Raw genomic sequence first — 18273 nt, 5'->3', positions numbered from 1 at the left:
TCTCTTATTTTCTAGTCTACCATACAATGAGTTCTTTGGTGGAGTCAGTGGTCTAACAGTGGAGCAGTTCAGGAAAATCAATGGATTTCCCAATGCTTTCTGGGGATGGGGCGGAGAAGATGATGACCTGTGGCGTAGGTAAGAACCCTTCAGGTATATAAATTTAAGGCTGGAGGGGATGACTTAAAGATGAGTTAGGGCTGAGCTGTTTTTCTGTTAAATAGTTTGCATTATAGTGCCTTTTTAAACCAAAGATGAAGGCTATTTGAACTGGAGATGGAATATTTTAAATGGTGTTCACACGCAATGTTCATAACTTAACTGAAGCAAAATAGCTGCAATTATTTACCTCTGCTCTGTCATAAATAATGTGGGTCACACTTTTCTACCTTAGCAATTTTATGAAGCAAGTCTGGAGATTCTGGAAGATTTCTTTTGTAACAGAAATGACTGAGAGGGGACTTGGTAGAGTTCTTAAGTTGTGAAAAGTTCTTCTGGTTCTTGACCCTTCTACTAATGGGAACACTTACTGTCTACTCTGTGGACACCAGCCCCCGCCCCTGGAACACCTATATCAAAGCTCCTCTGAACTTTCTCTGCTCTAAGGAGAGAAACCCCAGCTTCTCTGATCTACCCATGTAGCTGAAGTCCCTCCATCTCTGGAACCATTCCAGTAAATCTCCTCTGCACCCTGTCTAATGCCTTCACACATGCCAGAGGATTAGGAGGCAAGTGCAAAGATAGGGCTTAGCGATAAGAGCCATGGCACCACCATAGTGGTTTGGGCAGAACAACTGATTTAATTTGCAGCCATGCGGAGGAGCTTTGACTTTGAGAGGGTGGAAAGGAGACGAAATCGATGCATGTAGGCTGGGGTTCCATTAGGGGCATGTTGTAATTAGGTTTATCCACTACAGGACTTGGAATGGTGTATTCTCTGCTGTCAAAGGAGCAAGTGTTGTAGTGGGTGATATAGAATGTAGTGTCAATGTGGCAATCACCTTGTTAAAGATAATTGCTAGTTAAACAGGTGATGGGCATTGGTTATCCCATCTAAATAGAATAAAAAGATACAGCTGGAACACTTTGGGTGGAAGCTACTTGGAAGTCAGTAGCACTGAGGAGCTATCTTGAAAATAACCAGCTTGAACCAAAAAGATCAGCCTAGATTAATTCTTCCATCATAACCTCTTATTGTGAATAACATGTAGGAGTGGAAGACATATGTACATTGCGGCGTATAAGTGGACCTGGTGTATAAGATGGCCCCATTTTTTTAGCCCCAAAAATCATGTTTTTGCACACACTCGGTGTATAAATTTTCAGCCATGAAGTGCTATATTCTCATCAGTAGTCAGCCTCAATTTTTCATCCCACAGTAGGATGCTTTACTTACTGTGGTACCTTATGTAAGGGTGTAAGGGACCAAGAAGGCGATATGGGCAGAGTTGTGAAGATACACAGAAGCTTTAGACATGGGCCCACAGGGCATACCCTGCATGGCAACAGATGAAAATGGCACCACCCACATCAGCAATTCATTTGCAATTCAATTCAGTTTCTTTTTATACTCTGCTGTAGAAGTCGACCTCCATTTTTGAATGGATTTTCTGAGGCTTCCAAGGCCTACTTATATGTTGACATCTATAGTAGTACAAGTTTCAAGGGAGTAAGGCAAGGCTGGATGGCCTCTACTTTAATACCTGGAATATTACAGGTAAAATGGATGAGTTAAAGGTGAGGATTGACACATGGAATTGTGAAATAGTAGCCATCACTGAGATGTGGTTGAGGGAGGAGCAGGATTGGCAGCTCAACTTTCTGGGATATAGAATCTTCAGGCGAGACAGGGGAGGGGGGTAAAAGAGGAGGAGGCATTGCATTATTAATTAAGGAGTCAGTTACTGCAGTAAGGAGAGATGATATCTTGGAGGGGGCATCGAATGAAGCTTTGTGGGTAGAACTTAGGAATAAAAAAGAGGCAGCCACATTGTTAGGTGTTTATTATAGACCCCCCGGATAGTCAGTGGGAAATTGAGGAGCAAATATGTGCACAATTTGCGGAGGTGTATAAAAACAATAATCATGGGGTAATTATATTTGGTGATTTCAACTTTCCCAATATTAATTGGGATAGACATAGTGTTAAGGGATTGGATGGAGTGGATTTCTTGAAATGTGTACAGGAGAAATTTTTAGGTCAATATGTAGAGGGCCCAACAAGGGACAGTGCATTGCTGGACCTAATTCTGGGGAATGAAGCCAGACAGGTGGCTGAAGTGGTGGTGGGTGAGCATTTTAGCGATAGCAACCACAACATGGTACAACTTAAGCTTGTTATGGACAAAGAAATCGACAAGTTGCAAAAACATGTTTTTGGATTGGGGGAGAGTGAATTTTACTAAAATAAGGCAGGATCTGGTCAAGGTAGACTGGAAACAGCTACTTGTGGGGAAATCTACAGAGGAGCAGTGGGGAGGGTTCCAAAAGAAAATGGGGAGGGTACAGGCTCAACGTTTTCCCTCTAGGGTGATAGGAAGAAGTAACAAGCCCAGAGAACCATGGATGACCAGAGATATTCAGGATATGATGAGAAGGAAAAGAGAGGCTTTTAGCAAGTACAAGTGAAGCAAATCAGAGGAGGCATTAGTGGAGTACAGAGAGTGCAGGGTGAAGCTTAAGAAAGCAATTAGGAGAGCCAAAAGGGGATATGAGAAAGCTCTGGCTGGTAAAAGTAGGGAAAATCCCAAGATATTCTATAAGTATATCAATGGGAAAAGGATAACCAGGGAAAGAGTAGGGCCCATAAGGGACCAATCTATGGGTGGAGCCAGAGGACATCGCTAGAATGTTGAATGAATACTTCACATCCATCTTCAACCAAGAGAATGATGGTGAAGGTATCGAACTTGAGGAGAGAGACTGCGAGGTTCTAAAGCAAATTGATATAGGGAATGACAAGGTATTGGAGGTGTTGGCAGGTTTAAAAGGCTTAAAATCTCCAGATCCAGATGATTTGTGTCCCAGACTGTTGAGGGAGGCAAAGCAGGAGATCGTAGGGGCTCTGATCCAAATTTTTAATTCTTCTCTGGCCACACGGAAGGTGCCAGAGGACTGGAGAACGGCTAATGTGGTTCCCAATAAAGAAGGGTTGTAGAGATAAGCCAGGGAACTATAGACCAGTGAGTCTCACATCAGTGGTAGGGAAACTATTGAAGAAAATTCTGAAGGAGAGAATCTATCTCCACTCAGAGAGGCACGGTTTGATCAGGGATAGTTAGCATGGCTTTGTCAGAGGGAGGTCATGCCTAACAAACTTAATTGAATTTGTTGAGGAGGTGACCAGGTGTGTAGATGAGGGTAGTGCAGTTGATGTAGTTTATATGGATTTTCAGCAAAGCCTTTGACAAGGTCCCACATGGGAGACTTATAAAGAAGGCAAATGCACATGGGATACAGGGTAATCTGATAAGGTGGATTGAAAATTGGCTTAGTTGTAGGAGACGGTGAGGGATGACAGAAGGCTGCTTTAGTGATTGGAAGCCAATGTCCAATGGCGTACCACAGGGATCTACAGGAAGATATAGACGGGATCGTCAAATGGGCAGATAAATGGCAGATGGAATTTAACCCTGAAAAGTGTGAGGTGATACACTTTGAAAGGAGTAATTTGACAAGGAAGTATTCAATGAACGGCATGACACTAGGAAGTTCTGAGGAACAAAGGGACCTTGGCGTGTGTGTCCATAGATCTCTGAAGGCAGAGGGGCATGTTAGTGGAGTGATGAAAATGGTATATGGGACACTTGCCTTTATCAATCGAGGCATAGATTACAAAAGTAGGGAGGTCATGTCGGAGTTGCATAGAACCTTGGTGAGGCCACAGCTGGAGTACTGTGTGCAGTTCTGGTCACTACATTATAGGAAGGATGTGATTGCAGTGGAGGGGGTGCAGAGGAGATTTACCAGGATGTTGCCTGGGATGAAACATTTAAGTTATGAAGAGAGATTGGGTAAACTTGGGTTGTTTTCGTTGGAGCAGAGAAGACTGAGGGGTGACCTGATCGAGGTGTACAAGATTATGAGGGGCATGGACAGGGTGGATAAGGAGCAGCTGTTCCCCTTAGTTGAAGGGTCAGTCACGAGGGGCATATGTTCAAGGTGGGGGGCAGAAGGTTTAGGGGGATGTGAGGAAAAACATTTTTACCCAGAGGGTGGTGACGGTCTGGAATGCACTGCCTGGGAGGGTGGTGGAGGTAAGTTACCTCATACCCCTTAAAAAGTGCCTGGATGAGCACTTGGCACATCATAACATTCAAGGCTATGGGCCAAGTGCTGGTAAATGGGATTAGGTAGGTAGGTCAGGTGTTTCTCACGTGTCGGACTCGATGGGCCAAAAGATGGGAGGAAGTAAGAAAGGTTAATGTCCAAGGATTGAGCTGGGTGAGATAGTTGCCAGAAATGGGAGATGATGGATGAACAGCACTTGGTGTGAGTTAGGTTACAGGCAGAATTTTGGATGAGCTCAAGTTTACTTAGGGTGGTAAGTTGGCCAGGAATGCATTTCAATAGTTGGGTTGAGAGATAACAAAGGCACGGATAAGGCTTTCAGCAACAGATGAGCCAAATTCATACATAGCACAAAGGAAGATGGTTGTGGTTGTTGGAGGTCAATCATCTCAGTCCCAGGATATTGCTGGAGGAGTTCCTCAGGGTAGTGTCCTCAATCCAGCCAAGTTCAGCTGGTTCATCAATGCCCTCCTTTCATCATAAGGTCAGAAGTGGGGCTGATATTTGGACAATGACCGGTACCATTCACAACTCGTCAGGTACTGAAGCAGTCCGAGTTCATATAGAGCAAGGCCTGGACAACGTTCAGGCTTGGGCTGATAGGTGGCATGAATGTTACTAGCCACTTAAGTGCCAGGCAATGACCATCTCCAACAAGTGAGAATCTAACCATCTCCTCTTAACATTCACTGGCATTACCATCGCTAAATCTTCCACTGTCAACATCCTGGGGGTTACCATTGATCAGAAACTGAACTGAGTCAGCAGTATAAATACTGTGGCTACAAGAGCAGGTCAGAGGCTGGAAGTTCTGCATTGAGTAACTTGCCTCCTGACTCTCCAAAGCCTGTCCACCATCTACAAGGCACAAGTTGAGAGTGTGATGGAATATTTTCCACTTCCCTGGATGAGTACAGCTCCAACACAAGAAGCTCAACACCACCTAGGACAAAGCAGCCAACTTGATTGACACCCATCCACCACCTTAAACATTTCACTCCACCATCACCAATGCATAGTGGCAGCAGTGTGTACCATCTGCAAGATGCACTGCAGAAACTCACCAAGGCTTCTTGGACAATGCCTTCCAAACCTCTGCCACCTAGAAGGACAAGGGCAGCAGATGGATGGGAACATCACTACCTGCAAACCCCCTTCAAGCCACACACCATCCTGACTTGGAACTATATCATCACTGATGACTAAAAATCCTGGCACTCCCTTCCTAACAGCACTGTGGGTGTATCTACACTACATGGACTGCAGCGGTTCAAGAAGGTGGTTCACCACCACCTTCTCAAGGGCAATTGGGAATGGCCAATAAATGCCATACTTGCTAGAAGTGACATACATTCATGCACAGGCACCTGTTCTCTGCAAACAAAAGGAACATGTTCAAGCCTTGCACCTTCTTTGAATTATTTGGGTGCTTGGGAGCCGATAGTTCCCTGTTGCTTTCTCCATGACAATACCTTGGCCAATCAGTCAGCGCCCATTCATCCTGTTGTATGAAATGTGACCATTTGAAATTTGGTATTCTTGCATTTGTCCTGATGAGTGCAAGATGAAAAGCTTTGGCAACATTTTTCTCTTTTCAACAATATTCAAGTCTATACTATCAACTGACTACTTGAATTTAAATTCTCCAGTTGCCATTTTAGGATTTGAACTTCTTTCTTATTATTTTTAATAGTCGTTTGGTGGTATAAAACTTGAGTATTTTTGGAAAAAAAAAGACATGTTAAAGCTTTTTGGCTTGCACTCATCAGGACACTTCGCAAGAATAGCAATACAAGGGGGAAACAATTTATACTGTATGTGAAGAGTGTGCTGATTGGTTGGCAAATGGACTCTGATAGAGGCATTGCCATGGAGAATGCACCAATGATGGTATCTGACAGTTAACTGCCAAGCATTGTTGGAAATTTAAGCCAGGCAGCTTGACACTGGTACTAGGGATGGGCAATAAATGCTGGCCCGGGCAATAAATGCTGGCCCAGCCAGTGAAGCCCAAATCCTGTGAATGAATAAAGAAAAATTGAAGCTTGAGACAAATTGACTTACTAATTCTCTTTCTCCTTCACCTCGCAGAGTTTCTTTTGCAGGATACAATGTGACAAGACCAGAAGGAGATCTGGGAAAATACAAATCTATTCCCCATCATCATCGCGGGGAAGTACAATTCCTAGGCAGGTAAGTAGTCAACATTTTCAGTGCGTTGGAGATTTATTGGGAAAATCTGCAACTTTTTTTCTCAATTCGCCAAGTAATTGATATGAAAGCACGAGAATTTGAGTGCATTTCAAGTCCCTTTGAAAATGCATTGCTCACACAGGCATTTCCATTTGAAATTGAAACATAAGAATTTGATTGGAGACTTAAAAAGTTTAGTAGATTAGCATATTGTCTCCTCTCTTCCGGAATCCATTCTAGGCTCATCGGATCAAAATCGTTGATGAAAAAATTTCACAAGGCTAGGAATTGGAAATAAAACACAAAATGCTGGAAATACTCAGCAGGCCTGGCAACATCTGTGGAGAGAGAAAAACAGAGTTAACATTTCAGTTCTGATGTATTTCCAGCATTTTCTGTTTTATTTCCAATTCCCAGCATAAGCAGTATTTTGCTTGAGTCTCAACCAGGTTCCTAGTGATCATGAGGACAAAACACAAAACTGCCAATATTTGCCAATAATGAATTGGTTATTTGAAAGTCACAAAATAAGCTGCTGTGGAAATTAGAGCAAGAAGAAAGGGAAATTACCAATGTAGCAGTAGCTAGCCTTGAGGTTACAGTTCATTGAGGCCGTACAGAGTGTATGGACAATGCTTCTGAATCTTTAATAAGTTTTTAAGCCAATTGGCTAGCACAGAGAAGAATTACTAGAATGGTACAGCGATGAAGGAATTCAGTTTTATATAGATACTATACTGTACTACAACAATCATAGGGAACTTTAATCTTCATATGGACTGGGCAAATAAAATTTGCAGCAATAGTGTGGAGGTTGAGTTCAGGAATGCAGCTAGTTTCCTAGGGCAGTTGTATGTCATGGAACCAACAAAGGAACAGGTTATTTTAGATCTAATTTTGTGCAATGAGAAGGAGTAAATTAATAACCTTTGTAGTGAAAAAGTGATTATAAATGTGGTAGAATTTTATAATAAGTTTGAAAGTTATTTTGTTAAGTCCGTTAGTAGGGTCCTAAATTTGAACAAAGCAATCTACATAGGTTTGAGGGGCGAGTTGGCTTGGGTAGATTGGGAAACTACATTAAAAGATGAGATGAAAGGTAGCAACAGCAAATATTTATAAAGAATTAATTCATAATTTGAAACAAATATACATTCTCTTGGACAGTGAAAACACCAGTGGAATAGTGGTCCAACTGTGGCTAGCAAGAGAAACTAAAGATAGCATTAGATTTAAAGAAACAGGCTTATAATGTTGTCAAGAAGAGTAGCAATCCTGAAGATAGGGAGGATTTTAGAATTCAGCAAAGAATGACCAGGAAACTGATAAAGAGGATATGAGAGTAAACTACTTAAAAACAGATGTTAAACATTTCTATAGGTGCGTAAAAAAGAGATTAGTGAAAGTAAACATGGGCCCTTTAGAGGTAGGGAGAGGTGAAATTATAATGGAGAATGAGGAAAAGGTAGAGACATTTAAATGAATACTTTGTATCTGTTTTCACAGCAGACACAAAAATTCAGGAAGAAGCAAGGCTCTAGTGAGAATGAGGGACTTAAAAGAAATTAGTATCGGTAAAGAAATAGTACTGGAGAAATTAATGGGACTTAAAATCAACAAGTTTCCTGGACCTGATGACCAGCTCCCTAGGATTTTAAAGGAGTAACTACAGAGACAATGTATGCATTGGTTTTTACCTTCCAGAAGGTAGCAACCATAAGACAGCTGTTTGAGAAAGGAGGGAGTCGGAAAATGGGGAACCAGAGGCCAGTTAGCCTGACTTCAGTAGTAGGGAAAATGCTAGAATCTATTATATGGATGTGGTAACAGGTGACTCGGAAAACCATAATATGATTAGGCAGAATCAACATGGATGTATGAAAGAGAAATCAAGATTGACAAATCTGTTAGTGTTTTGAGGTTGTAGCAAGCTTGATAAGGGAGAACTAGTGAATGTAGTATTTTTGGATTTCCAAAAAGCATTGGATAAGGTGCCGCCCAAGATTATGACACAATTGGGGTTTATGGGATTGGAGGTAATGTATTAGCATGGATTAAGGATTGGTAATGGACAAAAAACAAAGTAGGATTAATGGGTCAATTTCAGTTGGCAGGCTGTAACAGGGAAATGCAACAATCACTGTCTGGGTGGGGCTCAGCTATTCAAAATCTATTACAATAATTTAGATGAGGAACTAAGTGTAATGTATCCAAGTTTTGCTGCTGGTACAAAGTCAGCTGGGAAAGTAAGCTGTTCAGAGGGCTCAGGCTACAAAAGGAAATAGACAGGTTGAATGAGTGGGCAGAGGGATGTGGGAAAGTGTGACATTATCCACTTTGGTTGGAAAATAGAAAAGCAGAATGTTTTAAATGGTGAGAGACTGGAAATAGTTCATATTCAGAGAGATCTGTGTGTCCTTATATGTGAATCGCGAAAAGTTAACATGAAGGAACAACAAGCATTTAGGAAGGAAAATAGTGCATTAATCTTTATTGCAAAGGGATTGGAATGCATAGAAAATAGGATATTTAGCCCTTTATGCCTGTTCTGCCATTCAATAAGATCAAGGCTGATCAACCTCAACTCCACCTTTCTGCATTACCCCATATCAAGAGTAAAGAAGTCTTACTACAGTTATAAAGGCTGGTGGACTGGAGTTCTATGCACATCTTTGGTTTCCTTACCCAACGAATTACATACTTGGCTTAGAGGAAGTGCTGCAAATTTCTTTAGACTGTTTCCTGGGATGAGGGGATTGTACTACAAGGAGAGGTTGTGTATCCTAGGTCTACATTCCCTATAATTCAGAATATAAGTTGATCTTGATGAAACCTGTGAAGTGCAATGCTAAGAGGATGTCTTCCTTGCATGGGGAGACTAGAACTAGTGTTTACAGTCTCAGAAAAATGGGTCAGCCATTGAAGATTGAGATGAGAAGTTCCTTCAATCAGAAGGTTATGCATTTTTGGCATTCTATAACCCAAATTGCTGTGGATACTCCATCATTGAATATATTCCAGACAGAAACTGTTGGATTTTGGTTACTAAGGGAATTGAGGGATTATGGAAATGATACAGGACAGTGGTGTTGAGATAGAAGGTCACACATGGCTTTATTGAATGCGGACCAGGTTCGAGGGTTAAATGGCCTACTCCTGATCATGTTTCTTATGTATTAGAGAAGCTAGTAGAACAAAAGAGGGTAAGGGAATATTTTAAATACAGGTGTTCAAAATTATGAGGAGGGCTTAGATCGGGATGCTAGGGAGAAACGATTTCAACTGATAAGCGAGCCAGTAATTAAACTGAAGAAAAATGGCACAAAAGCCAGGGGAAAGATGAGTGAATCGTTATAATCTGGAAGCCACTAATTAAAGGAACAGTGGAAACAGAATCAATAAATTCAATGAATTGGAGATATACTTAAAAAGGAGAAATTTGCAAAGCTATTGGGAAAGAGTAAGGAATTAATTTGATAGCTCTTTGAAAGAGCTGGCACAAGCACGATGGACCAAATAGCTCCTTTCTACATTCTGTGATTCTATGAACATGATTCTGATGCTTGTTGGACCATGTTGGTTGGCTTCACAGCTCATTTAATTATTCCCTTTTTTCCCCCACAGATATAAATTGTTGAGGTATTCTAAAGAACGTCAGCCCCTGGATGGGTTGAACAACTTGAAATATACTCCAAATATAACTCTGCACTTTTTGTACAAAAATATAACAGTGAACCTCACACCTGAGTTGGCTCCTGTGATTGAAGATTAAAGAGGAAGGGACCATCTTAAATTTTAACAGCTTCCCTGGAACATTACAGATTGCAGAATATTTTGTTCTTATGGCAGTTCAGTGAAGGGCTTTAAGGGTCTTGAGGAACAGCCAAACCACCTCAGCTGTGGATGATCTAATGACGGCTTGAGTCCTGAATTTTGAACAGCTGATTGTATCTGCATGTGCACACTAGCTTTTGCTAATGAATTTACCTTGCACTTTGAAAGACAACATGCCATCATTCTGAAACCAAGATTTATGGCAGGGCTAGTCTCACTATTAAATCCTCGCATTATTGTCTTAGCTTTCTTGTCATGATCAGCTGTTCCTGTACAAAGGTGTTAAAGCCAATAGAGTTTCCATTTGTAGGTATTGCATAACATATTGTATTTTTAGCTAAAATGAAGGCTTGAAATAATGCTATGGATTTGTAAATATATTGTAAAATTGTGCACTTTGCCACTCTCTCTTTTTATATACTATTGAACTGATGCATTTGTGTGATGTTCCTTTTAAAAAGGAGATAATATATATATGTGTATGTAACTTGGCATGTAAGAACAAAATGTAAATATTCTTTTAAGACAAATCATTTACTTTCCATACGGAATAATGGGAAGAATATGTTGTCTGGTTGCTGTTAGCTAAAACTATACCTTGTTACAGTAGGATTATACACTGCCAAGTCACTTCACCTTCTAGTCATGATTTGGAAAGGACTTTTGGTTATTATAGTAAAATGCGTTTAGCTTGGGATTATCTTCTAATATAGTGCTATCAGATTCATTTGTGGAAGCGGGGAAGAGAGGCTTTAAGGCAAGCTAGGGGAGATATTTATTTTTAAAAGAATTGAAGGTAAACTACAAGCTAAACCAAAATTTCTTCTTGTCAGGTTTAGGGTGTGCTGACTCTGAACAGCTGATGCAAACATATTGACTGTTCTCGTTGAAACCAAATTTCCCATCACACTCTTATGATTAGCTGACCATCATTTCCCCACAGATTTCCTGCGTGTATAGAAATTTGGCATTGATAAAGTTGCCACATTTGGAAAGTAAAGCCTTGTTTTCTATACTTTCATATAGAAAAGAAAAGCAAGCATTCTAAAATTAACATGCATATGCCAACGATTATAAAAAAGCATGTGGTGAGTAACTGGATACAAGTTTAAAAACAAAATTCCGTTGGAGAGCTGTATATATGTCAATTCAATTGAAATAATGGAATGATTCCGTGCAAATAGCTTCCTATCAGAAAATGTCCCATTCTTTTGATTTTTTTAGACCATAAGATGTAGGAGCAGATGTAGGCCATTTGACCCATTGAGTCTGCTCTGCCATTCAATGAGATCATGGCTGACCTGATAATCCTCAACTCCACTTTTCTGCCTTTTCCCCATAACCCTTGATTCCCTTACTGATTAAAAATCTGCCCTTCTCAGCCTTGAATATACTCAATGACCCAGCCTCCACAGCCCTCTGCGGTCGAGAATTCCACAGATTCACTACCCTCAGAAGAAATTCTTCCTCATCTCTGTCTTGAATAGGTGATCCCTTACTCTGAGACTATGCCCTCTGGTCCTAGACTCTCCCACAAAGGGAAACAACCTTTCAGCATCTATCCTGTCAAGCCCCGTAAGAATCTTATATGTTTCAAAAAGGTTGCCTCTCATTCTTCTAAACTCCAGTGAGTACAGGCCCAACCTACTCAACCTCTCCTCAAGAAAATCCCTCCATACCTGGGATCAACCTAGTGAACCTTCTCTGGACTGCCTCCAATGCCGGTATGTCTTTCCTTAGATAGGGGGACCAAAACTGTTCACAGTATTCTAGCTGTGGTCTAACTAGTGCCTTGTATAGTTTCAGCAAGACTTCCCTATTTTTATATTCCATTCCCTTTGAAATAAACAACAACATTCTATTTGCCTTACCTATTACCTGCTGAACTTGTATGCTAGCTTTTTGGGATTCATGCACGAGGACCCCCAAATCCCTCTGTGCTGCAGCTTTCTTCAGTCTTTCTCCATTTAAACAATATTCAGCTCCTTTATTCTTCCTGCCAAAGTGCATAGCCTCACATTTTCACATGTTATATTCCATCTGCCAAGTTTTTGCCCACTCACTTAACCTGTCTATATCCCTCTGTGGACTCTGACATCCTCACCACTTGCCCTCCACCTATTTTTGTGCCATCTGCAAACTTGGCAATAGTACATTCATTTCCCTCATCCAAGTCATTAATGTATGTTGTAAATAATTGTGTCCCAGCACTGAGCCATGTGGCACTCCACTAGTTACAGGTTGCCATCCTGAAAATGCCCCCCTTATCCCAACTTCTCTGTCTCCTATTAGTTAGCCAATCCTCTATCTATGCTAATATACTACCCCCAACACCATGGGCTCATCTTATTAAGTAGCCTTATGTGCGGTACCTTATCAAATGCCTTTTGAAAATCCAAATATATTACATCCTCTGGCTCCCCTTTATCTATCCTACTTGTTACCTCGTCAAAGAATTCTAATAAATTTGTCAGGCATGATTTCCTTTTAATGAAGCTATGTTGATTCTGTTTGATTAGATTATGTATTTCTAAATGCTCTGCTATTACATCCCTTATAATAAACTCTAATGTTTTCCCAGAGACAAATGTTAAGCTAACTGGCCCATTTTTTTTTATCTCCATCCCATTTTGAATAAGGGTGTTAAATTGGCAGTTTTCCAATCCTCTGGGACTTTTCTAGAATCTAAGGATTCTTGGAAAATTACTACCAGTGTATCCACTATCTCTGTAGCTACTTTCTTTAATATCCTAGGATGCAACCCATTGGGTCCAGGGGACTTATTGGCCTTTAGCCCCATTAGTTTCTCTAGTACTTTTTCTCCAGTGATAGTTATTGTAGTTATTTCCTCCCCCTCTTTTGCCCCTTGATTATTTAGTATTTTTGGAATGCTATTAGTGTCTTCTACTGTGAAGACTGATGCAAAGTATTTATTCAACTCCTCTGCCATTTCCTGGCTTCCCATAATTATTTCCCCAGCCTCATTCTCCAAGAGCCCTATGTTCACTTTGGCCTCTCTTTTTTTCCTTTTTGTATATTTAAAGAAGCTCTTGCTGTCCATTCTTATGTTACTTGCTAGTTTACCCTCAAAGTTTATTTTCCCCCTCATTTTTTTGGTCATCTTTTTCCTCCTTCCTCACTGGGATATATCTTTGTTGTGAGTCATGATTTTTTATTTAACGTCTGCCATTATTCATCAACAGTCTTTTCTGAAAAACTCCTTTCCCAGTCCACTCCAGCCAACTCTGCCATCACTCCTTTGTAATAACCCTTAATTAAGTTTAGCATAGTTGTTTCCAATCCAAATTTCTCACTCTCAAACGGAATGCTAAATTCTACTGTGTTTTGGTCATTGGTCATTGATTTCTAGGGGATCTTTTACTCACAGCATTAAACCTGCTTCATTACACATTACCAGATCCAAAATAGCCTGGTCCCTGGTTGGATTCACAACATATTGTTCTAGGAAACTGTCCCGAATACAGTCTATGAATTCTTCCTTGTGGCCACCTCTGCTAATTTGATTTTTCCAATCTACATGAAGATTAAAGTCACCCATAATTAATGTACTGTCTTTTTTTATTCCCTCATTATCTCCTGATTGATTTTCTGTCCTACAGCATAGCTACTGTTCAGAGGCCTTTGGAGGACTCCCACCGGTGTCATCTTCCCCCTTGTTATTTCTTACCTCCACCCTTATGGATTCTAATCCAAGATCATTTCTCGCTATCGTACTTATTCCATCTCGTACTAACAAGGCTACCCCACCACCCTTTCCTTCCTGCCTGCCCTTTTGAAAGGTCACATATCCCTGAATATTTAGTTCCCAGCTTTGATCTCCTTGTAACCATGTCTCCATAATGACTATAAGATCATACCCATTAACCTCAGAGTGCCGTTGACTCATTTATTCAGAATGCTACATGCATTTAAGGAAAGAGCCATTAATTTTGCCTTTTTACCATTTTCCCCCTTTGATCCTATTTGCTGCTGTGTTTTTGAATGTTTGTCTACTCTGCCCCTTTCTGTCACACTCTGGGTAACATTACCTAAAAAGCTGCCCTGCAATGCTGCTATATCATTTTGCCTTATAAGCCTACATATCTCCTCTCCAGAACTCTTTCTCTCCAACCCCCCCCCCCCCCCCCCACTTCCCTATTTAATTTAAAGCCCTCCTTTCAAAGCTCTAGTTATTCAATTCGCCAGGGCACTGGTCTCAACATAGTTCAAGTGAAGCCTGTTCCACTGGAACAGCTCCCTTCTACCCCAGTAATGGGGTAGAATGCCAATGCCCCATGAACTGAAACCCATTCCTTTCACACCAATCTTTTGAGCCATGCATTTAACTCCTTGACTTTATTTACCCTATGCCAGTTTGCCCGTGGCTCAGTTAGTAATCTTGATATTCTGCAGATTGGAGGTTCTGCTTTTTAATTTAGCTCCTAACTGTTCAAATTCTTTCAGCAGAGCCTCCTTTCTAGTCCTATCAATGTTTTTGGTACAAAGTGGATGACAACAACTGGATCCCTCCCCTCCCACTCCAAGTCCTTCTCCAGCCCTGAGGAGATGTCCTTAACCCTGGCACCACAGACTTTGGGACTGATGCTCATGCCTGCAGAGAACAGTATCTACCTCCCAAATTATATTGTTCTCCACCACTACTACGTTCCTAGTTCCTCCTCTCACTTGAATGGCTCCTTGAATGGTGCTGTGGTCAGTTTGCTCATCCTCCCTGCAGTCCCCACTCTCTTCCACACAGCTTGCAAGAACTTCATACCTGTTGGACAATTGCAGGGGCCGAGGCTCCTCAAACGCTACACCCTAGGTCCCCATACCTGCCTCACCTGCAGTTGCATCCTCCTGTCCCTGATCACAGACCAAATTTGAATTACCTAATGTGTGGCTGCCTCCTGGAGCAATGTGTCCAGGTAACTCTCCCCCTCCCTGATGTGGTGCAATGTCTGCAGCTCAGACTCCAGCTCCTCAACTCGGATCCGAAGTTCCTCGAGCTGCAAGCACTTACTACAAATGCGTTCACTTTGGCTCACCCTGATGTCCAGCAGCTCCCACCTACAGCAGCAACATGTCACTGTCCTGCCATCACTATCATATTTTATTTAATTAATTACTGTAGTATCCCTGCTCTTTACACTTAAGGATCCCCTGTTCCTTACACTTTATTGTAATTAATCTTTTTACACCAGTATTAATCTTATACTTAAGCCATTTTTAAGAAAAGATTGAAAAAAGGACGAGACCTAAACACAAACTAAAGACCTTCTACTTTTAATTTAAAGACTAGAAACACTCACCAATCCTACTCACTACTTTCCCTGCATTCACATCACATTGTGGTTCGGGACGTTTCTCCGCCATTGGTCTCACTGTAGGTAGGCCTCTTGATCGGTGCCTTTTATCCTCTCTCCCTCACCTCTCGAATAGAATAAACCTTAAATCATTTACCAGATACTCACCAATTGATCAGCTTCTTCTCCCAACAATGGGATTTGTTGACTGTGGCTTTGAGAACCTGCCTTTACTTTGATTTAACCTGATAGAAATTGATACAACTGCTAGCCTCTACCAGCTGGGGAAGGACAACCGTACATTCCCTTTCAAAGTCTTACGGATAGTCTGTTTTCTCATTTTGTCTGTTCAAAATCTGCTCTTTCATTGAAGAGCCTGAGAAGTGTTTTTTTTTGACTCATTTGTGAATGACTGCAGCAGTTCTTCAGTTGTGGATGAGCCTGGTATTGTTTGTTTTCATTGTCGTATATTTGCAAATCTTTTCTATATAACTTGTCGTAATTATCATTAACTACACTTAACCTTTTGCTATTTTTGATTTAGGGTTTATACTTTGTCAGCTGTACTTGGATACGCTTGAAGAATGGAGACCATGCAAACTAGTTCAAAAGGTTTAATAATAAGTAGTAAAAGGGAGTCAATTTATATTAAATCGCAAGTGAACATGTGTTGGTGAAAAGATGCTGGCACTTCACAAGTACTTGAAGCATGCCCACAGATGCTTCAAGAAAAATGAGAGCAAATTTCCTTTACAGTAAGGCTGGAAGAGTTACCTTATTTACCTTAGAAAGCATTTATGGTAAGGGCATAGAACATGAAAAGCTGCTGTTACTAGTGACTGTACAGTTCTGGCTTTGGTTTGTCTGCAATTGCAGACTTTTCAATTCTGGTTGTTCCAAATTGTCTAACTGAATACTGGATAGAAAAGAAGCTTAAATTATCCATCAACCTGGCACTTATGCAAGCATTAAAGAATAAACTCCAGCGAATTAGGAACTAAAGTAGTTTGACAAAAACATGCTAATAAATCTTGTACTCATTATCATGAAGGTTCACTTCTTATAACAAAAATTTGCCAATATTGCTGCAGGGGTTTGGGGTTCATACAGCTGTTTTGAATCAATTTGGCTTGATAATAGTCTCCACCCCTTTTTTTGAATCATTGCAACCTTTGTCCCCCATCATTAGCCTTCATTTCAGTTGTTGCTGCACCCTCTCAAATTGGCTTTACTTTGGACCTTTTCGACTAAAGGCTGACGTTTAGAACTTGGAGCGTAGGATATGGAGAGCAGCTGAATTTAGTACAAACAGGATGTTCCAGAATATAATGCATGTTCGTCCTAACAATATGAGGCTATCGCTTTCTCGGTTCTCTGGAATAAGTTTCACAGGATATAATGGCTTTAGTATCTTCTTAACTTGCATTGAGGCTCTTTGAATACTGTCAGCTTCTGGGTTTCCACACACTTTGCAGAGACTTCTGCCACTGTTATTAAATACTGAATTCCAAAAATTTGCACATCAATAAAATTAATTTTCCCCAAAATAGATCTCCCGCTTACCAGTGAAAACTTCACGTTGCAAATGTACACCAAAGAGTTGCTGTTCAATGTGTTACAAGTTCCGAGTCTCAATCGGGTCTTGGGGGAAATAGCGTTGTAAGTTGTGAACTTCTCCATAGAGAAGGGAAAAAGTAACGAGGAGGGTGTCATTCCAGCCTATGGTGTCTCATTGTAGAGCAGTTTGGACACAGGTTGAGGCAAACATTCCATGCTTATCCTCAACTGGTGAGTGGTATGAAGATACTTGAAGAGATATTTGGTGGGGGTTGGGTAGGTGTTGTGGGGTAGTTGGCGGGGGGTGGGGTGGTGGAGAGTGAAATGTGTATAACTGATTGACTGCCGTGAATAAAAACATGAAATTATCTGAAGAAATATGAAACCTGTTAAATCGAGGCTGGAAATCAAATGTTCAGGAACCTCTTGCTAACTTTAATCCACAATACAATTCTACAAAAGTTATAATTCTGAAACCACTGATCATTTAATAATCATTAAACAATAGATATGTCAAATCCAGGCCCCCCCCTGCCCATTTGAACTGCTCCTTCTAAATTACATTAATCACCTAGTCATGCATTTTGTTAAAATTCTCTGTAGGGCGGACTGTTTTCTTAAAAGAACACATTCTAAAATCTAGTTGAGCTTATTTAAAATTTTGAATTAAAAGGAAATGTGTCATTTTGTTTGTTTTTTTTTAATCTTGACGTGAATTCTTGAGATTTGCTAACAATATTTTACTATAACCCCCATCAAACAATACGGTTGTGTACTTATATAGATTTTTGGGCGGGATTTTCCGGCTCCAGCACTGGCGGACGTCATCGCGGGTGGGACTGGAAAACTTGGAGAGCCGTAGACTTTTAATGGCTCTCCCAAATTTCCCCGTCCTGCCTGCTGCTATCGGGGCCGGAAAGTCCCTTCCCTTGCCTTTTTTGTGAACCTTAGATGCTTTTATTTTTCAGTATTAACTGAAAAGATTGTGCACTTTAACATTTATCTATCATACACATGTTTTTATACATTTAATATATATTATAAATATATATATATACAGATACGTGTGTGTGTATTGGATCTTAAACTGGAA

At 40.7% G+C, this 18273-nt stretch overlaps 1 protein-coding gene across 3 annotated transcripts in view; it reads left to right on the top strand.

Annotated features, from left to right (window-relative positions):
* Nucleotides 1-11025, top strand: part of b4galt6 (UDP-Gal:betaGlcNAc beta 1,4- galactosyltransferase, polypeptide 6) — a 74481-nt gene extending 63456 nt beyond the window's left edge. For all 3 annotated transcript variants that reach the window (XM_041190561.1, XM_041190563.1, XM_041190562.1), the window contains exons 7-9: nucleotides 16-138; nucleotides 6382-6483; nucleotides 10108-11025. In XM_041190561.1, coding sequence (XP_041046495.1) covers nucleotides 16-138; nucleotides 6382-6483; nucleotides 10108-10255 — 373 coding nt within the window. In that variant the 3' untranslated portion in view covers nucleotides 10256-11025. The remainder of the gene's footprint in view (nucleotides 1-15; nucleotides 139-6381; nucleotides 6484-10107) is intronic.
* Nucleotides 11026-18273: the final 7248 nt, after the last annotated feature.

Source organism: Carcharodon carcharias, chromosome 6 (assembly GCF_017639515.1).
Source record: "Carcharodon carcharias isolate sCarCar2 chromosome 6, sCarCar2.pri, whole genome shotgun sequence".
Taxonomy (NCBI): Eukaryota; Metazoa; Chordata; class Chondrichthyes; order Lamniformes; family Lamnidae; genus Carcharodon; species Carcharodon carcharias.
This window is presented reverse-complemented; position numbering and strand designations above follow the sequence as displayed.